Source organism: Bradysia coprophila, unplaced genomic scaffold (assembly GCF_014529535.1).
Source record: "Bradysia coprophila strain Holo2 unplaced genomic scaffold, BU_Bcop_v1 contig_70, whole genome shotgun sequence".
In the NCBI taxonomy this organism is placed as follows: domain Eukaryota; kingdom Metazoa; phylum Arthropoda; class Insecta; order Diptera; family Sciaridae; genus Bradysia; species Bradysia coprophila.
Window position 1 is genome coordinate 4,134,886 of NW_023503941.1, and position 25,906 is coordinate 4,160,791.

Below are 25,906 nucleotides of genomic sequence, written 5' to 3' on the forward strand. Positions count from 1 at the left end.
CCAGATCACCGAACCATTGTATTTATTGTCACCAAAATTGGTCCAAAATTTGACTATATCCCTCATTAAAATGCAAAAGACTACTGTGAAAGGACAGGTGATTTTTTTTTTATTAGAGTAAGACGTCGGGAAGGGTACGTCTTTTTTGGAAAAAGATTTTCCCGCGTTTTCTTGATTTTTTTTTTGTGGAAAATTAGAGAAAGTGTTCGAAATTGTGTGAAAACGTAGGAAAATATGGGAAAATGTTTTCCCCCAAAATAGTCCCTGGTTGGAACTGATTGTTTTTCCATATTTTGCTTTTTTTAAATGTCATTTCAAATTTGAATTTCTGAAAACATAGCAAATTCCATAACACTGCAAAGCTAAAAATAACAAAACCGAAAGTTGTGTAAAAACCTCTGATATCAACAAAAAAAATTAAATTTTTATTTATAAAATTAATTGCTTACACACCTGAAAAAAAAGTACACCGAACAGGTAATGTGATATAGGCATCCAACTATTGCTTTTATATGAAATTTAATTTAATTTTCAACAAAAAAAATATTATTTCACGCTCAAAATTTATGATTTCCATCGCACACCGTTGCGATAAAATATTTAAAAAAAAGTTTTTTTTTGTTATTTCGTTTTATTGTTTTATTTTCCTACATTAAAACTTTTTTTCATTTTTAAAGTGCCGTGAATGTTAAATGGAACCAAACTATTTACTTCTGTATGCATTTATTGTAATCATTGCGCGATGTTTAGGTTCGTTTTTCTAGTCGCTTTAAATGTGAATCAAAAATAAATAAAATTTGTTTGAAATTGCAATAATAAAATGAATTCAATTTCCTCTCTGATGACTCACATTTTAGTTTTTATTGATTTTGAGTTTTTTAATGGTCGAATGCCATAAAAAAATTAAATATTCGCGTGATTATTGTTGAGGTTTAGTCCCATGATTAACATTATTCCTTGCACTGAACAGTTCCAAACAACTACAGTGAAAATTAATCAAATGATGTACTAGATTCCATTTGAGAAAATTATCTATTTCGGAGTTTCGAATACTTTTTGGACATATAATGATTTCAAAATCAATATCACAATTACTACTGGGGATAGAGGTGAGTGGGCTGCCCATAAAAGTGGGCTGCCCACGCCCATGGGCATGCCCACGGGACATGGGCATGGGCACTCTTTAAAATTTCGTGGGCATAGGGCGCAGCATGGGCACTTTTCAAAAATGTGTGATCCCACAAACTTAAGTCTTAAGTGCAGTCTAGACTTTCCGTACGATGTAATATTCATTCAAGGAATTTTAAAACGGCTATCGCACATAAAATCGTGTTTCCAACTGTGCTGTCAACATCGGTTTCGCCTCAGATTGACAATTTTCACATTTTTAGCGAAAATTTCCTATGTGGGCCTTGGGCATGGGCTGGGCAGTGGGCATACTTTTAAAGATTCTTGGGCATGGGCTGCGCCGTGGGCATGCTTTTTTTTAAATTATTGGGCTTTGGGCAGGGCGGGCATAAAAATTAGGTATGCCCACTCACTTCTAACTGGGGAGCAGTGCAGTATTTAAAGATAATTTTAACGTTCCCACGCTTGACTTTTTCACAAAGTTTAAACTTCAATATTCGACTTGATATTTGGGGTAAAAAACATCCTTCTTATTCAATATAATTTAGCTATTTGTTTACATCTGGAGGCAAATTGGAAATTACAACTCGATCAATTCGAAGCACTCGCTACTCTCGCTCCTCGCAAATGTGCAAGATGTGACTAACTGTTTTCTTCCACGAAACAAAAACATCAATTTTTTACACAAATTTTTAAAACTAAACCAAATGCGACAGTCCGTTGGAGAAAATGTCTATTTTCTTCCCTGTCAGAACCAGAGGTGAGAAAACAGAAATTTTCTCCGCCGAACTGTCAACAAAACATCATTTTCTCATGGCCCCTTGAGTTATTTGTTCAACGAGTGAAGAAAAGTTTTAAATTTGATTTCGAGGGTGTTGTTTGCGGTAAGAGAGTAGCGATCCACAAAAGTCACCTGAGAAAATACAATTTCCAACTGTTTTCCCGAGAGATAACATCAGATGCTGCCGAAGTTTCAGTGGAGGGGAGAAAATAACTATTTTCTCGCCTGCGGTGTGACAAATTATTTTTCTTCTGAATACACGCCAAATCTAAAGTGAAAAAGTGGGTAAAAATAACGAAAATAGTTGATTTTCTGGTAAAAAAAAGTTGGCAAAAAATGACGTTTTGTTGACGTTTTGTCTGATGACAATCGATTTAATAAAATCTCAGCACTCTCCCTCTTGGTGCGAAAATTGTGTATTTTCTCACCTGAATTGTCGTTAGTTTCTGTCTGGAAAACGACAATGGTTTCGTTTCGTGGGAAAACGTTCGAAAAACGTTCGAGCCCTCAAGAGAATGTTTCACACTGACAAAAAAGTTTCGAAAAACTCAGCTGTTGCAGGTAACTTTGTCGCCAGGTAGTCTACATTATCTGCCGCAGCTGTATTTTTTGTATTGGGCGCTACAGCTGTGGCAGCTATTGTAGTTTACCTGGAGATGAAGTTACCGGCAACAGCTGAGCTTTTCGAAACTTTTTTGTCAATGCAGTTGGGTAGAACTAAAGTACAGGGGACTCACTAATTTGTCTAGGAAAACTGAAAAAAACATAGCTAACGCCGACCCGTACGAAACACCTATTCGTATCAAAAGCCTTTAATGTGAAACTCTTCATTTCTCTTACTTCATTTTCTTCTCTGCTGAAAAACTATTCTTCCTTTTAAATCACTTACATTATCCACTCTTTGCCTTGTTATCATATACAATTAAATTGCCGGAGGCAATATAGACAGCCCCGTACGGAGTCAAATTTCATAAATTCCTATTTAAACAGCTATATACCGCTATATTTACCTATATTTCACTATAAATAAACATTTCACAGAGGAATATGCTATTATATAGCTCAATATAGGTATATATAGATGTCCATATATGGAATGCCTGAAGCACCCCACACACATAACAAATTATTTCCATGTTAACAGAAACACTCTAAGTACCATTTTTCCCACTTTATATCACTTTTAATAAAATCCAATATGGCCGCCGGCAGCCATTTTGTTAGGAGACCGGAAATAGTACCGACGCTTTACATTCGTTAATACCTTTCAAACAAAAAAAAATCGTGAAATTCGGTCAAAATATACTCGAGATATTGACAAAATACTCCACGTTCACTGTACGGCCGAGTAGCCAGATAAGAGCTCACTCCAAGAAACCTAGCTCACGCTCCGGAGAACATAATTTCATAAACTTTTTTTCCCTGATTGGTACGGTCAATACCTATCTAATAAAGCTAAAACGAACGAAATATGTTCAAATGTGGCCGACCTACAAGCAAAAACTGCTTGCCGCCCTGTGCCTGTTCCACACCAAGGGGTCTAACTCACGAGTCGGTCATCCGATTTCCATAAACTTTTTTTTTGTCGATCGGTATTGTAAATACCTTTTATTTGACGTATCAGTTACAAGTGTAACGTTTGTATGTCCGGAGATATCTTCGAAAAACCGTAAAGCACTTATTGGGCCACAGCTCGGGAGGGGTCGATCCAAAATCACTCATCTTCGAACTTAGCCTGTCTTTTGACATTACCAAACGGGAAAAAAAAGAATTTTCAAAATCGGATGCGTTTTACTCAAGTTATCGTGCAGACAGACAGACGGACAGACGGGCAGACGGACATTTTTTTTTCGCGGATTTGGCATCTCTAGACAACCACAATAGGTTTCCCCTTACTCAGGGAGTCCAATTCGACGTGTTACAAACGTATGCGTAAACCTATAAGACCCCAGTACTTCGTACGGGTCTAATCAAATTAAATCAAAAAATTAGAACGACTGAAAGGCCAGAGATAATCGGATGACATAGATTTAAGTTTTCCATATCACAACGCCGTGATCAAATATAAGTCGATCGACAGCGGTTTTCCGTTTAAAGAAGACCAAAATCGTAAAGATGATGCTTGAACACCACACACTATCAAACTAATTTCACTTAATTTCCCATCAAAAACTGTACAATCGGCAACAAGCCAGAAATGAATATTTGAGCATAAACCAAAAATCGTAACACAATATGTACATAAACTCTTCCGCTGAGTTGTTGTCGGGTATAACATTAATAATGTGTGGTGATCGTCGTTCTCTAAGAACGATATGTTGTACGTATATTGGTATGTAAAATTATATTCGTTGTGTAGTATACATTCCATACGGATGGCGTTTTGTATTATAATCTTGGTATTAAAATCGCATAAGAAATATAAATTTTCCAATAAGAAATGGGAATGAGTAAATTAAAAGATATAAATTGTACACAAAACTACAAAAGATTTTAATTTTTATGTTGTTTTCTTGATAATTAATTAGATTAAGCAAGCAATGGGATAAATAAAATATTTTTTTTTTGTGTAAATGTATGGAATCTTCATCGGATAAAATATTGCTGCGGAATACAAAAACGGTTTTTTTTTCGGTTTTGTTTTCGTTTTATTATAATTTTCCGTATAAGTTTAATTACATTATATTATTGGTGTGTTCTTTCAAAATGTACACGCGAGGGGCAAACTACGCGAGCAAATCTGGTCCCACATATTTCTATTGATTGACGGCTATTCCAGAGAAATTTTAAGTTGGTACACATGCAGCGAGATTCAAGGAACATGTGAATGACAGCTGGCATATATGGTTAAGAATTCGAAAGAATTTCATGCAAATTCTCTCCCATAGGTGTCAGCTGTCATTCACATGTTTCTTCTATCTTGCCACATATGTACCAACTTGACATTTCTCTGGGCTATTCACTTTTGTTGGTAACTGTTGACGGCTATGGGTGTTCATTGCCGTCTATTGGCATCAATGACAAGCACAAGTACCACATGTCCCAGTATTTTTCCGATTTGTTCTGTCCTCGGAACAATTAACAATGGACGCCAATCGTCACCAATACGCGCCAATAGACATCAATAGTGAAAAACCACCTACGGAAATTGGACACACATTTCTTCTGGGATGGATATATATAGCGGTTGACAGGTGCGATCTGTGTGTTCGTTGGAAAACTGAAGTACTTTCAGGACATGCCTAGTGTGATAACAATCAGTTAATTCATGTCAGAAAAAGATTATAAAATGGAAGTTGGGTGGAAGGCAGAGAGATGCTAATATAACGACTGGGTCGTTTCGACGGATAGAGGGAATATGTCGAATGACAGTTGGGTTTTTGAGAGAGAATTCAATACATTTTCTCTCAACCAATTTTAAAATCATTCGACATATTCCCTCTATCCGTCGAAACGACCCAGTCGTCAAATTAGCATCTCTCTGGTGGAAGGAGTCAAAATCCATGACATTTCTGTGTCGGTAGTGATGACAGCTAATGTACAACTAACATGCTCTCTCTGTGACGTACGTTATCCCAAGCTTTCCATTGATGTCTCATAAGAATTTTTACATTCAAAGTGTTCGTTTACCCGCAACTAGAACATTTTTGATGACGAACATGATCACAAACACGGCAAATGAGACATCAATGGAAAACTTCGATAACGTATTTTGCAGAGAGCATGTTAGTTACTCTTTAGCAGTCATCACCACTGACACAGACCTGTCATAAATGTTCCATATATTATTACTGCTTTCATCCTACAGTTTGCTCATGTCATTTTTACACAGTTTTAGATATGTCAGAGTTTTAAATGTACCCAGTCAATTAAGTTCTTCCCAAATTATGAATTTTTGGCGCAAAATTCAAAATTTCTATCGCGAATTCAAATATTGCGCAATTTGGAAAGAACTTAATTGACTGGGTACATTTAAAACTCTGACATAACGACAATCTTTAGAAACTGTGTAAAAATGAAATGAACAAACTGTACTTCCATTTTGTCATTTTTTTTCTAACATTTTAGTAGATGTTTATCAAACTACGCATGTCCCGAAAGTAATTGACGTTAGCTTTCCATTCAAATGCATGTCGCGCACATTTAGCGGTCGTGAAATGAGTAATAAACACCTATTTATCGACCTTTGACAACCTGCTACCAGCAATTAAGGTTGGCTAGAGACAATGTGAGGCTTTGTTTGAGTTACTCGGTCCAAGACCTTTCAAACGCTACATATATCCATCCCAGACGAAATGGGTCCGAGGCGGTTTTTCAAAACAATCCCTCCATCCAATAGACGCCAATAGACACAAATAGCCAAAAGCCGGTAATTGTTACCAATATAAGGAAATGTTACACCAATGCTTACCAATAGAAGGAAATTGTGCGCCATTACATGTCAATGTAACTGTCTATAATGACGACTATTAGCCTGTATTTCGGTACAATTTCCTTCTATTTGTAAGTATTGGTGGCCATTTTCGTCTATTGGCGTCATTGGTGTCTACTGGAGTCTGTTGGTAGCAATAGCAAATAGATCACTAAAATGACCGCTGGCGTGACGATCGACGGTTCGGTTTTGTGTGCAAACTAATGACAACCAACTTTGCTTCTAAGGGAATTCCCCGTATTTAGTTCATTTGCATTCATTTCAAAGAATTGGACGCACTCACTTATTCATTACTATGTGAAATTGTGAAGTTGGTTTCGATTAGTTTGCACACTTTTCCCCACCATTCCTCACGTTTCCGTCATCAGTTTCACCAAACGAAGAGATCTATAGCACCTATCCCAGTATTTGCCCACGTAATTTCCCCCTCGTTTAAACGTTACACTGTTGCTGTGATGGTTGTATCATAAGGTTTTCGGTACATCCTCTCTCTCTCTCTCTCTCTCTCTCTCTCATTTTCATTATTATTAGTTTTTGTGTTTATCTCTTATTTGGCATTGTACAAAATAACAGAAATTTTAAAATAGTTGAAAAGAGCCGCCATTCTATGTGAATTGGTTGGGAAATTGATAAGATGTACAGCGTATTAAGTAACTACTGCCGCTATTCAGTAATGTAATCTTCCGCTGGTTACGGTAACGATCGTTATCAGTCAGGTAATTAAATCTCTCTTGATGAAAATTAGGGGGAAAAAATAAGATTTTCAAGATTCATTGGTTTATTATAGTCGCATATTTACAGAGAGTAGTGTGCTCATAATAATATCATTTGGCCATTCAACAAGGGTTTAGCCTACAATCGGCTATACAATTTAATTTAGATTAGTGCGGTAAACGTTTACATCTAATTGCTTTAATGTGGCGCAAAGGGAAAGGAAAACATTAAAAACAAACCTTTTCTAACATATTTTTCAACAAAAACTCTACTCAAGAACTTGATTGATTTGGGGAAAAACGGAAACAGTGGGAGTAGGAGTAGGAACATGCAATAAGGACAGCGGGAATTTTTTTTTTGTTAAAATCAATTCTTCGTTATTTGTGTTAACAGTTGCAAAAGTTATCGACATAGAAGTCAATTGCCAAACACTTGTCATTGGTTCTCCGAAGTTGGATCGGTACATTGAACTCCGTTGTTGATGCACATCCTACAATTTCAATTGAAAGTTTGCCTTGTCGGTTGCCTTTTTCTCGTACCTCGACCAGCTCAGCATAGCTATTCTCATTAATCCGAATTTCTCTAACTCCCCAAATATTTATTTGCCGGAGGTGCTTGCCTTCGTCAACAATTCCTTTCAATATATTAAAGTTAACATTTCGCTTTGTACAATGGGTCGGACAACAACTTTGAAATTCAAGCGTTAAAACGTTGAGAAGCGGTAATGCAGCTACCAATGACACAAGCTCTGTTTTAAAGCAATCAAACATGCCCGCCAATGACAAGTTTTGCAGATTTTTCATCTGAGACGTGATATCGAGTGCCTTTTCCTTTAAAATAAATTGTTTTACTTCCAAGTGAGTTAGTTCCGGAGCGTTCTGTGCGATGCCTTCCAATACCGGTATTCCACACATACCAATCGTATTACTGCCATTGACAGTCATTTTTCTTAGGTTCGTCAAATTACTCAACATATTTCGTACTTCAGTGCTCACGGCATTGTGTTTGGTATGAAAGTTCAATTCGGACAATTGTTTTGCGCGTTTTAGAATGTGAGTTATATAACAGTGTGGAACATCAATCGGTAGGCTGAGACACTGTAATCGTTGATTGTATTGAAGAAAATAACTGAATATGCGTAATGGTGGTATACGTAATGGTCGTTGCTCTGATTGAAATGTAAGACTCAGCAATGGGTTTTTTTTGGTACGAACAACACCATTCGAGCTTCGTGGTGAACGGTACGTTCCACTTCTGCCAACAAAATTGCAATCAGCCAAGACAAGTTCCTTTAAATTTTGGGCTGTATGAACCACCCGGAATATTTTCGAATCGACATCCACATTTACAAGTTTTAAAAATGTTAATTGAGTTAATAGCTGCAGTACGTCGGCGCCAATTTTTCCGTGGACCTCTATCGACTCACATAAGTGACCGAATTTGTAGAATACAAGCCGCATATCTAATGCTTGCTCGTCCACATTAAACTTGGTCCAATCGAGCTTCCTATTTAGAGCGTATTTAAATGTACGCTCAGCCAGTGGGACGAAGCGTGTACACGCATTGTACACGTGACAAAGGTCGACTCGGTTTAAATGCTTAAAAACTTCCAGCAGACAATCGTCATTTAAATGAGAAAGAGATCCGTTTCTTTGATGTGGCCGGAGTCGTTTATTGATTGAATCATCATCCAACAAGAGGAGATTTTCGGTGCGTCGCTTACGAGTCGGTTTCTTGTCTGCAAGTCCCGAGGTATTACTCATTGGAGAATCCATCGCTTCGATTGTTAGCCAATATCTGCACAAAAGTAAACGAAACCACAATTAAGCACAAAAAGTGAAGAATCAAAATTCTCAAATACAAAGAGCAGCGTTCTTGGAGCGTCAAGAAAAGCGTCAATGTTATAAAAGAGAAATCATTTGCAAGAAAATACCTGTATTCACTGAAAAACAAAGAATTTTTCTTGTTTCTTTGTTTGTTTAATTTCTATTTTAGTCGTTCAATCGATCTGATTTAACCAAACTGTTTTTTCTAATGATGGAAAATTCCAAACTTTGCAACTTAGAAACTTTGCGCGTGTGGACTGAACGACGATCGGAAGTATACTGATGCTGCCTTTACTTTGGTTTGATTTTCGTCATTGAACTGTCAAGTGTCAATAGCGTTCGATGACGATATCATAACAGATGGCGCTGCTTCCGCCTCGCCGTCTAGAGTGAACATCTGGGTAAAAGCTGAAAAAATTGAACGAGATGCGACCAATGGACATCAACATAACTACACATTCGGGAAAAAATCAAATTGAGCGAATTTAACAAAACAAACTGCTAACATGTTCTTTGTGACAACCAAACGACCGAAGACGAATTTATTCATAAATCAAATGGATAAATTTGCTACGCCATCTGTTATCAACTCTATGACAAGAACTGCTGTAAAATTAGTGTGAACATAGTTTGAGTTGTTGTTCAGTATTTGCATCTGCCTGACCTTTTCAAAGTTTGCAGCCTTGGTTGGAACAAACAATTCTTTCTCACTAATCCTGCACAGCACATAGTCTAAGTAGACGTGACGGTGGTATCCGAAAACAGGAAAAAACGCTATCCGATCGCTTTCTATTACGCCATTAAAATCCGATTCAGCGGACGTCGAGTGAAATTCGGATAGAAATTTGCTTCAGTAGTTTTTCAGCTGGTATACCCGTACAAAATCAAAACTGTTCGTTAGTCTTTATGCGGCTTTGTTAGTAGTTTACTTTGTCCCCGCAGCATCGCATATAGAAAATTGCAAAAGTGAACGCGAAACTATTTTTTTCTATTGTGTCACCGCGGCATAAAAGTGAACAACTTCCGAAATGGAACACTCTATGCAGAAGACGTTCTTTTGAGAAAGCGATTGGGACGTCCCGCAAGTTCTTTGTTTAAATCAAATTTCGACTACGAGACACGTCCCCGTCATAATGGTCTATGCAATTTCGACATGCAAATAACTCAAAATCCGTGTTATCAAGACAGGTTTTTATATCCACGAATTTGTCGTATTATGTCACTCTTCATATTAGGTATCACCGTAACCTAATACGAAAGCCACAACCATTATTGACATACCTCATTGAGATAGTTATACTATTTTCTCTTCAGTAGACTTCAGTAGTCGGTTGTAACGTTTTAAAAGTTTAATAAGTAGTGGCTGTCGATGCCCTGTACATTCTTTAATCTACATGTAGCTCACAGACCTTCGTTTATTTTTATTTGGGCGTCGGTAACTCATCGAATGAACCAGGATGTTTCTAGTCCTCAAAAAGTAATTCTCACTGAGACTACATCTACTTCAACGACTTCCCATACATCGGTGACAGTAAAAGAAGCAGCGAGAGTAAATTGACCGTACGTTTGTTCATAATATTTTTCACAAAATTCCGGCAAAAAAAAAACCAAACCACAAAAATGACTGCTACGTCCAGATATTAACCATTTTATGGATACGTTTTTCATAAAACATTCGTTTCAACAAAGTCTCAACGCAATGTTGAACAAAATTTTTGGAATCTTCTGCTTAAATCTGCTGAAAATGTGCGCGCTAAGGTATGCCTACGTAATGGGATTTTACAGAAGGTTTGGGTAAAAAAAAAATAATTTCGCATTGCAATTTCATTCGAACATCAAAATTTTGATGCAAAAATGCTAAAATGTGCAATTTGAACATTTTTTTTTGTTCATTCTTTCTCTCGTCTTTGTGTTATTTAATCATGGATTTTTGGACATAAATGGATGAATTTGATGTACTTTTCGATGTTCTCGTTTTTGATCTGTTCTCAAATATTTCATCGAATTTTTCGTTCAATTTTTTCGTTGATAATTTCAATGTCGGACAGCGCAAATGGAACGATGCAATGTAGAGAATATTTTTTGATGAATTTGGACAGTGCGTTTTCCACAACAACTATTACAACATTGTAACATCGTTACGCTTTTGTAATTATTCATAATTACGCGGATGCCTGGTTAGTTGCAGTCAATGAAAGTGTAAAACAGGTTGTCCGCCCGGAGGACATAAAAAATTGATTTTCGTACTTAAACGCACTAATTTTCATATTATTTTGACATAAAATGTGAGTGCGTTTAAGACGAATTTGCCGATCGACCATACCTGTTCTAGACTTTCATTGGTTGCAGTTAGGTTGTTACCAGAGAAATGATAACAGATGGCGCATCTGTTATCATTTTTCTGGTTGTTACTTACAATTTGTTACTGAGAGACCGAAAACCTAGACAATCGCTAACAAGGTAACAAGTATAAGTACTGGTACAGGCTCAGTGTTGATAATATGACTGAACCTGAAATGATTTCGAGAATTTTGACGAATCAATTAATTCGAATTTTTGAAAAGAAGTTCTTAGCACTTCTTGCGCGAATAGTTCGTAATCCACTATTGTCTCAACGGAAATGTAAGGCTTCATCAACCGAATTAATAAATGTTCAACAAAATTGCCAAGTAAACAATTTTGTGTCGAAACCGACAACCTGTTAGCACAAGAACTCTGCATTTGGTAATAATTTGTGAGATTTCTTTATCTTGGTAATTCGTCGTATTAGGTAAAATTGAGTTTAATTATCCGCGTTTCTTGCTTACCGCTTCTCGCCCGTTGTATTAACGTTGTTTGTAAGACGTGCGAATTCCACAACTGAAATTCCGTCTCGTTTGGTCACTCAACAAATTATGGATATTATACCATGTCAACCAATGTTATCTCCCATAGCAGTTGTATTGTTGTCTCGGTGAGTTTTGATTTTAATTTTTCGTTTTATTTACGTTTCCAGGTAACTATGAAAACAACAACCGCCAACAGCCAATCACCGACACCCCCATCGGTTGGCTCGTCTATAGTACAAATACCGTCCGCTGCTGCAGTGGCACTGCACAATCAACAAACCAAAAATAAGCGAAAAAATTTCAATCCACGCTGTTCAACATCGGCCGATGAAAACGATATGAACGCGTCGACAGCCGTTGACTCCATGCTTACAGCAGCAACGACAACCACACCACCAACAACCGCAACAAATCCGACAACACCGTCATCGCCGACACCGTCTAACCCACCATCAAGCGCACACCAAAATGCTTCGCCGACACCGCTAACGATACGCAATTCCCCATTCAAATTTGACGATCCGAGGATTGCATTCGAGGCAATGTCCATCAATTGGCGCAAATTGCTGGAAAGTCAACAGAGCCACCAGTCGAACGAATTCCGTACGTTCGAGAATAATAAATTCTACAACATACCAAATACCAATTTTTCGATAGCCAAATCAGCGTTCGGTATTGCAGCAGCAGCAGCCGCAGCCCAACAAACGCCATCGGCAATGGCATCGGGTGAAGGAAGTGATCCACAAGCACGAATTGAGTTTGCTTGTAATGCATTCAATGCAATGCAGGAACTGCTGAATGTCTACGGACTGTCTATTTCACCGGCTGACATTGTGGATGCGTTCAAGAAGCAGGCGAATGGTGAGTAAATTTCCGTTATTGTTTCTTTAAGTTTTTTTTTGTTTGTTGATAAATTGACTTGTTTGTGGGTTGAGAGGCAGTGTGGACTCAAATTCATTTTTTTATACTTAACACGTTGCCGGTTATTGCGACTCGTCAACTTTAGGCACACCGGAAAGTGCTAATGGAGTCGAGGAATACCTCCAAAAATCAAAAATTTTACTTTTGATTTTTAGAAATTTATTTGAAGGTATTCGTCGACTTCCTTAGCACTTTCCGGCGTGCCTAAAGTGCCTGCTCGAGCATAATCCGCTACGTGTTAATTCATTCGATATTTTTCAACATGTCTGACAGCTGGTATCGTACTTGACGTTTGGAAGGTCATGAACATGATGTACGTACAGCCTAAATGACCTTTGGTAGACAGTATGACCCTGTAAAATACAGATTCGCTTGTTACATTAAATACGAGAAACAGAAAACGTTTTGCGTTGAAAGGACGACTTTTTTGCGCGCTCTCTCTCTCTCTCTCTCTCTCTCTGCTATTGTTATTCTGATGTTAAGCTGCGGTTCGATGATTGGTTTCAATGTGAACATGTGAGCCTTTGAATTTAATTTTTAAATTAAAAAATCGCACAGAAACCTCAGACTCAAATATATCCAGGGCCAAAAGTCTACCAGTAGGTCCACTGGCAACAAAATTTCGAAAGGCCCGAAAAATTGTAAAAGGCGTAGTTGCTCGATAGCCCAGTGATATGGTCAGTTCGAACCTGAATATATATCTAGCAGGACATATTTTGGAGAATTTTGATTCCGAAAAATTCGGAAACGATTCCGAATAATTCGGAAACGATTACGAAAAATTCGGAAACGATTCCGAAAAATTAGTAAATGATTCCGAAAAATTCGGAAACGATTCCGAAAAATTCGGAAACGATTCCGAAAAATTCGGAGACGATTCCGAAAAATTCGGAAACGATTCCGAAAAATTAGTAAACGATTCCGAAAAATTCGGAAACGATTCCGAAAAATTCGGAAACGATTCCGAAAAATTCGGAAACGATTCCGAAAATTTCGGAAACGATTCCGAAAAATTAGTAAACGATTCCGAAAAATTCGGAAACGATTCCGAAAAATTCCGATTTTTTTTGGAATTTTCCGAAATTGTTTCCGAATTTTTCCGAATTTTCAGAATGAAACTTCTCTAAGATAATTCCGTTCGCAGGCCCTCTTTGTAATCCTTAACTCAAAGACAAACCATAAATTTTGCCAATAGAATTAACTCGTTCACATTAAACTGCTCAACAATTTTCGATTCTCTCCGCTTGTTACAAAAATATAACTGAGTCATGTGCAATGCCATATCACCGTCGAACAACGAAATCTGTCTAAAAATGTCAGTCGATGTTTTCCAAACAATTTGATGATCCAACAGTTTAACTATTTCGATTTTCCCACCGTGCACTCAAACATTTTCCCAATTGTCAGAAACATCAACCGAAAACATCTTGTCGGTTGTTGCTTTTTTTTGCATTTTTTTAACCCTTGCACACAACCGATTTAAATTACAATTTTTCAAAATATTTGTTACATCATGTCACGTCTCAAAATTGACACAAAAAAAAAATTCTTCCTTTCGTTTGTTGTGTGTTATTCTCATTCTATGTCAACAGGAAGATATTACCAAATGAATAATATACGAACGTTTACAGCAAAATATATTTTTGAAGAAAAAAAAAATCGTTGGAAACATTATTATCTCACCGTCTATTAAACAGCAGCATATTCAATCCGCGCACATATGAACACAATTTAGTACAAAAAGATACGAAAAAAAAATTGAGTTGAAATAGGAATATTACGAGAGAAAAAAAAAACGACAACAACACAAAGATGTTTCTTCACAGGAACAGGCATAAAAGGGGTAAACTGAAACCAGAAAGTACACATTTTGATGAGGCATTTTTAATAGAAAAAATGAATTTATTTGTTCCGCATCTTTTCATTATAAATAATATTCTCACTCAGCTCTTGGTTAAAATGTGGAAGAAAGACACACAGAGGGATAAAAAACCATTTTTTTTTGGTCTCAAAACACATGTTTTCTTCAGGATAAAAATTTAACGAAAAATATGGCTCGTTTCGGATTCATAGAGAAGTTGGTTTTTGTGATGGCAGTTGATTATGTATTCACATTTTCGGATTAAAATTAAATGAAATGAAATTCGTCATTTGTGTTCTGCGCGATATATAGCCGAGTGATGTTAATCTCTTAAGTCTTGATGTAAATTAGAACAGACTTTGAATTAAAAATGTTTTTTTTATTTTCTGTTCAATTTATGAATTACGTCGTTTAGGAAGGAAGTGGAGACGTAGAGGAAAAATAATGATTATAGTTTGTAAACGGCAGGTGTAGCCACTGTTCACCGTATAGCTTAAGAAGCTGAAACGTCTGTTGTTTGAACATTTTTTTCCCTGAACTACATACAGCCTCAAATACACTATTCTGAACAGGGTGCAAAGAGTCTATGAGACACTATTTACAACAAGTTTATTTTGCCCTGTACAAATTAGCCTGGTTATTGGGTGTTTTGTCAAAATCAACTCGAGTTTTCCTTGCACAAAACTAGCTCTACAATTGGATGCTTCGACAATTGGCTGCAAATACTTTCTTTTAAACGATTTTCACCCAAATAGCAATAGCAAATAGCATCTACCAGTTCTAGCGGTTTGTTTAGAATCTTGTACTTCACGAACTAAGTCTCACTAAACCGAGTGCATGCATGCACGTTAGTCCCTCATAAGGATGAGACTTGAATCCTGTATTACTACACATCCGCTTTGCTAACAATAGTATAAATGGGTGCAGCTCCATGTACACAAAATACTAATTAACCTGTTACGGACAGCCTTTATATGGTATCAGTATACAAGAATAAACGACAAGCTCTGACTAATGTGTTGGTAAGTCGTACGTGTATGCGTACAACCTTTTGATTCAGTCAGTTCATGTACGAAAATCAATAGAGTAAGACGAGTGTTCAATCATGGTATAAGTTCACGTGAATTTTTATAACGTTTCAAGCGTTCATTTTAATTCATTTGTCGAGTCACAGCCCGAACCTCCGCACTAAAGCGTTTGTACAATAACAAGAAACAGGTTTAAAAAAAGTGAAGTACAAGATTTGAAATCAAACCCTTGAAAATGCTTAGAACAAATGAAGTAATAGATGCGATAGGAAAACTTCTGATTTGCTTGCCGTCAGTGAAAGGTTAAGATACTCGTTAGTAACAATGGTTCGTGGACGGTCGACGGTTCATTTTTCTCGCTGTCAACGTCGAGAAATTGTGAAAGCAGTCACGGCCGAGTATCTCAACCAATTTCAAAGCCCTTCTGAACCTCGTTAAATTCACGATTTAATATACGGAAGCAACTTTCCCATTCAATGAAATGATAAAATACGACGCCTGTGCAAGGAGACAATGTCAGGTGAATTCCGTCGTCTTCTTGAACCATTTGACATTCACACGTTCCTTATCTCCTTGCCGCGGCTTAGTCATTTTACTTTTATTTTTCTCTGTCACGATCTAATCCCAGTAACGTCATTCACGCAGTTCGAGTGAAAATATTTGTGTCTGTGTAGGTCAGGCCATTGCCTCCGTAAAAAAACGTTTCATTTGATTAAAATCGAATTATTCATTGAAACCAATTCGAATAACAGTCGACGTCAGTGAAATTTACTCATGAATTTGCTTCAGCTGTTTTTTAGCTGGTCCATTTATACAAACAAAATTGCTTATACGAGTGAAATAGTTACACGCACGTGCGTGGTACGAGCATATAAAAACGTATGAGAGGTTTTGTTTGTATATGTGGACCAGCTGAATCAATTGCATTAATATGCAGTTCAAAAATACAATTTCTCATCAGGCTATGGCGACAGTGGTACTTGATATAATGCTATAAATACACTATTTACCAATTTGCTCACGGATACATCTAGCGAATCATAGTTGAAATAAACATCCAATCACTCACCTCGACAACAATGAAATTAGTCAACAAAACAAACGAACAAAAATGTGTTCATCCAAATCACATAATTAATTGCCGCAATTTCTACCTCATTTCATTTCGTTCATCATTATGATTATACATAAAAGACCATTCACATTATAACAACCTTCTCAACACGCACCATCCAATATATACCTTCATTGTACTATCACACACCATAAACGTCCTTCATTCAAATGACTGTTATTCAGTTTAGGGTCTCTCTCTCCTTTTTTTTACTACGAAACCGAACTACTGAATGACTTTAAATCGTTGAATGAAAATTAACTGGACAAAGTGAATGAGAGGGAAAAAAAACGAATTTGTTGCAAGGAGTCCATCATATGTTTACCAGATACTTATCTACAGCAAAGAAGAAGAAGAAAAAGTGAAGAAAAAAAAAATTGATTCTACAAGACACGCAATGTATTGCTCAAAGCAGTGCAAGGAAATGTGTGTTGGCACCTATGTGTGTACACATTTATGTATATATGACGTTCATAGCGCCAATAATAATGTGAGACACATCACCTTTCTTCTGTTGTGTTGTATAATATTTGGGTAGGAGACGTATTGTGTATCGTGTGCCATCGGGGCAAGCAAGCAGAATTGACGAGACATATAAATTGAATTATGTTGTCCATCAAATGGAATATATATTGTGTGTGGATTTAAGTGAGTCGTTTCGACCGATGACAAACCGATTTACGTTTTTGTTAAATTATGGCCAATCAGATGGGATGCAATTATTTTGATTTGATTGCGTTATGAGTGGAATGTGGTGCAGTATTATCACGATAGCCGATGCTGTAATGCAATCGGTGTTATGGTTCAAGGGATTTTTGTGAGAATTAATCTCGGTTTCGTTGGATGGATGAATGTGAATATGTTACACATTTGACTAAAACTATTCCTTACAGCCATTTGTTGCAAAGTTGCTGTTAAAAAACTACACTGACATGACCAGAATGTAATAATTACGGAATCGAAACGGGAATTTCGCTCTAATGTAATTTTACATTCCCATTTCTTACGTCCTTAGAATTGATCAATTTCCGGAACGAATCAAGGAATCATTAAGTAGGGCAATAATTACAACAGTGAGTTCTATCTACAGTGGAACTCTAGGCTATCGAAAGTTCAGGCCCATAACCTGTTGACACCTTTTAGCTGCTAAAAAACAAAATATTTCTCAAGACGCTGAGAAAATTCCATTTTCTTTCTCAACATCTGAGGCAATTATAACATTGAATTCCTTCCACAGTGTTCCACTCTAGGTTATCAAAAGTTCTGCCCAAAAATCAGGCCCTTAACCTGTTGACATGAATGACGAATGCTTACGTTTTAGCTGCAAAAAAACAAAACATTTCTCACAATGCTGAGGAAATTCCATTTTCTTTCACGTCGCTTTCACAGTAACTGTAGGACTGTCGTATATGGATGCTAGTCATTAACTGTTGAAAAAATGCTGAGGAAATTCCATGTTACTTCACGACCCCTTACAGTAGCATTGGCATATCCTTTGATCTTAGTTAATAACTGTTCAATGAATGAAGATCCCCTGTTTAAAATCAGAGGCAATTATAACAGTGAATTCTATTGATAGAACAGTGGAACTCTAGGCTATCAAAAGTTCTGCCAACAAATCAGGCCCATAACCTGTTCTTATCTTTTACCAAAATAAAAAAATTCTCTGGCATATCCTTGGATCCTAGCCATTTAACTCTGTTGATTAAATTAAGATCCTCCGTTAAGTCTGAGGCAAATTCTGAAATGTGCGAAATTCTTACGGAAATCTTGCGTAAAAATTACAAAATCAAAAGCATCATATCCGTACATTCCAATCCTTTCATGATTGATGATAGAAAGTCTTTCGAATTTTCATAAATTTCGATCAATCAATTCGATCGAAGAAACAGCGAAAAATGTCAAAAAATCCAGCAAGCCGGAAAAATTCAGTTCCCATGGTATTAAATGCCACTGCATTACAATGCACCATGAGTGTTTTTTTAACCGTTTCTCTTTAAAAATATAAAAAAAAACATTTTTATTATCAGATGCTATGCAATGCACCACACCACAATATTTTCTTCTTTCTACCGATTAAATTCCTTTTTTTTCATTTTATCGAGAAAAAAATATATTTTGTTCTCATCACATCCCAATATATCCGAATGAAAAAAAAATCCCTAACCTTTTAGCCCCGGAGGGGATATTGAAATCGGAGATGTTGGTTTTTAACTTAACCCGTCATAGGGGTTAAATATTTTTACGCTAAATTGAGTTTACGTTCTCTATTCTCTCTACTTTTTCACAAATAAACGTATTTTCCATTGTGCTATCCTTAAATGCTTTCAAAGTGCAATACATTTATGTGGAAAGGTCCCATCGTAAGATCGAAATATCTTTTTTTATTTACTTTTTTTCGGTATAATAAATTACTATCGTGTGTGTGTAGAGATCGTTTCGTTTTCATTCGTACCGTAACACAGTATGTGTGTATGAGATGGGGATATATATGCAAGGAGAAGAAGATTCTGCAGGGTGCATAAGGTTAGATGATTAAGGTTAAATGATTCACCCTTGTGTCTACGCATAAAGGTAAAAAGGAGACAATGAAATAGTTGAATGAAAAAAAAAGTTGAAGAAAATGTGCGATTTTTACCTCGTACGGTAAATCATTCTTTGGTTTGATAGATTTGAAAAATAAATTAATTAAGAGACGAGACTTCGGTGAAGAAACACTAAAACTATTGATTAATGTTGACCCTGGATAGTTTCAGAGACGCTAGTTAAATGGAATGTCAAGAAATAGTTATTTGTTTACCGAGAAAGTAGGAAATTCCAACAAGAGCGAAGCGAAATATCTGTGGGAAAAGTTCTATTTTCTCCCCACACCGCCCGTATGAAAAACAATTTTTTTGACGATTAAAACTTCACAGGAAGTGAAATTCTCGCGCACTGAAAAAGTGTTACCTAATTTACGAATGATCCCTTGTCATTCAACATCATTGCGCTTTATTAGACTGATTAGTGATCATGCTATCTTCTATTGCTACGACTAGATCTGTAACAATTCAAATGTTTCAAAAGAAAACGGTTCAATTTTGCAACATTAGGGTGCTCTGTAACTATGAGCTTACATCGGACTTCATTTACTACATCTTCAAAGTGTGATATTTAAAAAAAGACAACACACACCGTCAAAGGGCTTTTCGCCTGACTGAATGACATTACCAACTAACAATTACATGTAGCACAAAGAGACGTTATCGGTACACAAACCGATTAAATCAGATGTCATTATTGTGGACAACAACCTGATGCAACGGATTATTTGTGTTGCGGTTGAGTTTCGAACCCACAGCTGACAATTCAATAATTCAATATGAAGTCTCGACTTACACACTCCGCTATTAATGTTGAGACACGTAGCAATACTTTAGAATTGACAATTACATCGCTATTTAGACCGAAGACAAACGAGCAATTTTGCGTTGGTTCGACAATTATACTACGTTTCTGATCTACAGAAAAAGGTTTTTCCTTAGTCATTATGACATGTCATCTCGGAACTCTTAGGGAACAGATAATATGCCGAGAAACTAACTAAGATAAGGAACATACAGAAGTTGATAACAATTCTAATAGCTTTCATTGATGGGAACGAATCATAGCGGTCACCCCAAGATGTGAAGTCTGAACAATCATGCAATTTTGTCCAGTTATAATTGTATTTCAATTGTCTTCTCACTAATAGAAAACTACCATTGGCATGCAGGGTCGCTACCTTTTTTCAGTACTTGTTCATTGCGCTACATTTTCTAAGTGAAATATTAGACTCTGGTGAATAACATCCACAAAATGTCATAGCAGTGAAGTTTGTTCACAAGTAAATAGAGTGCTGACATTAGCGATTTATGTGACCCCTTCAGCCTTGGTTTCCTGGCATCATTTTCCTCATGGACTAACCCTACCAACAGACATCCTCAACCATGTACGAGTCCAATAATAGCAAATTGTGACGATATATAAAATATAAACCAAGAACAACGCCGCAATCGATATCTAAATCCGAATTCTTATTAAAATTCAAAAATTCTCATGGTCCGGTTCGAATGTCAAAAATGTTAACTCTTTTTTTGTGTCGTTAATTCTTTTCGTATGAAAATATTTGTAAATCCGAAACGAAGAAAATATTCAATAAAAAATCTATTATCCAAAACACTGTCAGTGTTTCAGTATAATCAAACCAAAAAACAAAACCCATCAATCAACTAGTTCACATCATTTATACATATTTGATCGCACATAAAATTTAAATTTTTTTTGTTATTTTATATATAAAAACGCGCCTTCATTTGATATCCAATCGCACATCGAACAAATAACACACACACATCCATGTACAGAGAGAGGACAGGAGAAATATTATTATTATTTTTTGAAATGTCTATATAAGAGATCAGACATGTTGGTTGCCCGTCTCATAACGCCGCTGGTTTTGCAGCCACTGAACTATTGTTGTTATATTCCAAGATTATACTTTTGCGATCTTTGAAGCTGAATTTGTTTTTCATACTATCAAATTGACAGCTGTCAAAAATGTAGAAAAGCCGCAGTAACTAAAGTAATCGGATTCTGATAATAATCACCTTCCATTAAAAGTCATTTATCGCACATTAACGGCGATCAGTTTATGTTCCAGTAACTGAATTCAGCACAAACAGTAACCATGAATCAGAGAGATGCTAATTTGACGACTGGGACGTCGCGTCGTTTCGACGAAATCTGTCGAATGACAGCTGGTTTTTTGAGAGAGAATTCAATAAATTTTCTCACAACCGATTCAAAATCATTCGACATATTCCGTCTATCCGTCGGAACGACTTAGTTGTCATATTAGCATCTCTCTGCAATGAATGGCTTCTACGTCTTTCTCTTCTTCATAGTCTCTATAGGTTTGTTCCAAGGCCATATGAAAAACAAAAAAAGGGGTTTCCTCAACTCAGTGACGAAAAGTAAAGTTTCCGTTACCATTGTTGAGACTCGGTAATCAATGCTATTTTTTGCACACGTAAAAAATCCTACTTTCGTATCTAAAGTGTCCATTCCACTCAACAAAAAGTACTCCGTGAGAGAGCCGTGAGAGAGCAAACTGTCAAATAAACAAAGAAAAAATTGAAAAAATTCAATTTTGTCTCTCACACGGAGTACTTTTTTGGCAAAAGGAAACTAAGCATAAGCTGTTCTCCTTGGTTTCTCTTATTTTTCTAATTTGCCTTTGTAAATAGCATATGAAATGAGAGAAAACAGAGAAACGGAGAGAAACAGCTGCAACAGCCTAAATACGAGAGTGAGATTTTTTACGTGAGTAAAATTACAAAATAGTTATTTACATGACAGGGGATAGATAACATTAATTGAAAACAATCACACGAAACGTGAATTTTCAATTTTATTCCAATTTTTGTAATGCTTCCGTACCGAAAAAAGCCCATTTCATCAATGAACCATTTTTTTCTGTGTTCTCAGCATGTACAATATTGTACTTAACTAAGTCAAAAAATGAACATTCAAATTTTCACGTGGTTATTGACCTCGGCCTAGCCTCGAAGCAACAAATTTCACACGAAAGCTCGACTTTTCAACTTGTTCGTCGTTGTGACGTAAATATCTCGCTTTCGTCAGTTGATAACATCACATTCAGTCACAAAAACAATCTCATTTCTCAACTTGTCACACAAACTACTATTAACTGTTTAAGTTGATGACATTGTCCGCCCGGTTCATCTAGTATTTTTCGCCAACACTATAAAAGCTATAAACAGATGAAAAGTAGAGTAGTGTGAATTTTATAATCTGTGGCGAACCCGAGGTCAATAAACAAACGAAAACGTGAATTTTCATTTTAATACCGAGTTATGTAATGGATTTTACATGATTTTCTTTTCCATCGGGTCGAAAGTGGCTTCTTACACACCTAGGGAAAACAAGGAAATTAGTTTGGTCTTCAAAATCATATAAATCCGTTACCTCGGGATAAGACTGAAAAGTCTCGTTTTCGTGTGTATTTTGATCTCGGCTACGTCTCGGATCTACAAAATTCATACGATAATTCTACTTTTCAACCTATGTATTACTTTACTGTTACTGTTTCTTTACTAGGGAGGTAATAGGGCTATTTCCATCCTAGGAAAAACCCGTTACCTCGCTAGTAAAGTAAAATAGCATACTGCACCAGGGAAACAATTTGATATCCCGTATCACGATGAATAAAAGAACCTGGGGCTGAAGCCCACGATCTTACTCATCTGGATACGAGATATCAAAATACTTCCCTGGTATAGTAATCTACCAATTACTAGCTCTTGAAAACTAAACCAATTTTCTCGTATAAACTAGGTGTGCAATAAGCCACTTTCGACCCTAGGGAGCATGTAAAAAATATTTGGTTCATTTTTGGCAATTTTTACTAATTTTAAAGTTCTAAGGGCACAACAGCACACCGGCTTTTATAATTAATTGGCGTGCGGTATTCGACCGGCTAACATGTCTGGTAAAGAGACTCAATCTTTAAAGTACAGAGATTTTTTTCTTCTTTTTTTTTTCTTGTGTATCAACTTCTTTTCATTTTGATATATTTTGAAATCTATTTTTTTTCCATAATTTTTTTTTCTCTCAATAAATTAAGCATTCATCAACAAAATTGTGATGAATCATTCCCGAAACCATTTTTATATTATAAATAATATGAATTCGGTTTTTTCCTCCTTTTAAAAATAAAGAAAAAAAAATTATTTTTTTTTTTTGATATAAAATATTCATATTTTTTGAAGAATAATATTTCAAACATATTATAAATCGAAGAATGTAACATTTTAAAACATTTTATGAAATGAAATGAATTTGAAGTAAAAGACTAAGAAGACGAAGAAAAAAAAAATTCATCGACGACGACGACGTATAACAAGAGAATAGTGTGTTTCAAATATATTTTTTTTTGTTTTGTTTAAAAAAATCAATTTTTTTCCTTCATTCGTTTGTTAATTTTAATGTAAGATATGTCGGTCTTTGACTTGTCATAATTTTTTTTTTTTTCGTTCCATACATTTTCGTCTTATAGTTGTTGTTGCTGGTGTTCGTACTGTGTGAGTGGATTTAATTTTTTTTTATTAAAAATTCATTCGATTGTAGAAATAATATGGCTAATGTGTAATGCTGTTCATGGAATAATGAATAGGTTTTGATTAAATTTTATTAATACATCAAGAATTTAAGTAAAATGATCTCAATTTTTACGAGCTACAATTTATTTAGTTTTTTTTTTATTATTTCTTTCTTGTGTCTCATTTATTCGTATATTTATGTAGAAGTGTGTTTATGAAGAGAAACTTCGATCGCTTGGAAACGGAATGTTTTTACGGTGAACTAAAATGCTTGCCTAGCGACTAATTCACTCAAATTAAGACTCGGAAAAACAATGGACGAGTTTACGATGGCTATCATCTATTATCGCTAACCAGCCCAAGAATAAACGAAAATGTCTAACTAATACGATCTTATGTAGCGAAATTCGTGTTAAAAAAATGAAGTAATAGATTTGAAATCAGCTCTTTAATCAAATGAAGTAATAGACCTGGCAGTAAAACTGCTCATATATGTCTGTTGTATGTAGACTAAAGAATTTAAAAGTAAAGATTAAATTCCTCTATCTAATCCGTATTCTACACCCATATCAAATTACCTCGTATTCCAAAACATTCCAAGAGAAATTACCGTGATAAATAATTAGAAATGTCTTTCAATTAAGTTCTTCACCTGGTACACATGCACAGACTCATTGTACTGTAAGCAATAAAATCTCAAGCAAGGATGTCCACCAGAGAAGTTAAAAAGGCTGGCAGAAGCATAATACTGATCAGCAGAATGCATTTCTGACTACTTCGATGTCTAGTCTATGCTGATACGTGTTGTTTACTACGCCTTTTTACTGACATGAACGAAACGAAGGCAAAACACTACGTTGGAGATGGATATTTGTAATTAGCTGTTGAACTCAACTGATGCAAAACCATACTCATCTCAAAATTGAGCACATGTGAAATTGTATACCGAAAACTCCACTAAATTCAATGGACAGACTTCAAGGTAACTTCCACCAACAAGGACTTCATGTGGGAATTTTGAACAGTATTGTTATTTGCAAAGCATCGTAAGATGCTATATCATCTCACAGTTCGAAACAGTGGCAGAAACCGTTTTCGTTTAAAAATAGTTTGTGTCAGCTATGGACACGGTTGTTTCATTGGTTCTAGAGATGCCAGACGTCCCTGCTTGTCGAAATATTGTTGATCTGTCCAACCCATCCATTAACCGATTCAACAATATACCTCGGTATTTCAGTATATTTCACACATACAGGTTTGAACATTTGAAGTATTCAAATGTTCATCAAAAGCACTGTGCTTTATTGGTTTAAAGCAGTTACATCACGCGACCCACATGTGATAGAAGATCTGGTGATGGTACGATATGAAAGTTTACTTTCATTTCATTTATGATTCGCTAGACTTATACATGCAAAAAGGTATGACCTACCTATGGCCTGATAAGATGTGGGTTATTTGAAAGGCATCGTAAGATGCTGTTACCTCATCTCGCCTTTGAAACTGTGGCAGAAACCGAATTCTTTTGAAGGACTTCATACAAAAATTTCGTTTAGTTCATTATGCCGACGTTAGTTATGCATTAAAAGAACTTTTGAGAAATTTGTTGTGACTGTCATAGTTTCCCAAATTCTTCGGTACTCTCAACGTAATGGAATAGCAACATTTATAGTTCAACCATTGCAGACCTAAGAGACATAATTGACACGATTGATGATGCTTTGAAATGTATTTGATAATTATCGATAATTCTACTGAACCATACTCGTGATAGTCTCGGCTGCTGAAACTTCAATGGTAACTATTTTACATCTCTATGTGAAATCTGTTGACATTGAAAAATGGAAGTTGCAGAAGTCATTAGAACAACTTCCAGCTTTTTGCTAAATCAACTTCTTTTTGCAATCGAACACTCGAATCCACAAAAAATCGCTTGACTTCATTAATAACCGAAAGGATAGGTGGAAAAAATACGAAAATAATTTCTTTTTTCGTCATTAACTACCAAAAAAAAAACTTAACTAAATTCGTTGGGCCGCCGCACAGCAGAAGAAATGCCCGTCAGATCGACGAGTAACAATTCATTTATCAAATGACACTTTCAATGGAAGCAGTGTAGCGCGGCGCAAAG

At 36.1% G+C, this 25,906-nt stretch overlaps 1 protein-coding gene and 1 long non-coding RNA gene across 3 annotated transcripts in view; one reads left to right on the forward strand and one right to left on the reverse strand.

Moving 5' to 3' along the window:
* Positions 1–25,906, forward strand: part of LOC119083772 — a 114,965-nt gene that overhangs the window by 44,238 nt on the left and 44,821 nt on the right. Inside the window, exons 2-3 of one of the 2 annotated variants that reach the window (XM_037193557.1) lie at positions 11,877–12,312; positions 12,367–12,570. In XM_037193557.1, coding sequence (XP_037049452.1) covers positions 11,883–12,312; positions 12,367–12,570 — 634 coding nt within the window. In that variant the 5' untranslated portion in view covers positions 11,877–11,882. Of the gene's footprint in view, positions 1–11,876; positions 12,571–25,906 lie in introns of both variants that reach the window. The other variant, XM_037193556.1, reaches the window with a different exon arrangement.
* Positions 823–9,919, reverse strand: LOC119083814. Its single transcript, XR_005088949.1, has 3 exons — positions 9,811–9,919; positions 5,900–5,905; positions 823–834 (listed from the first exon to the last, which is right to left on the reverse strand). It is a non-coding gene; the product is annotated as an uncharacterized LOC119083814 (long non-coding RNA).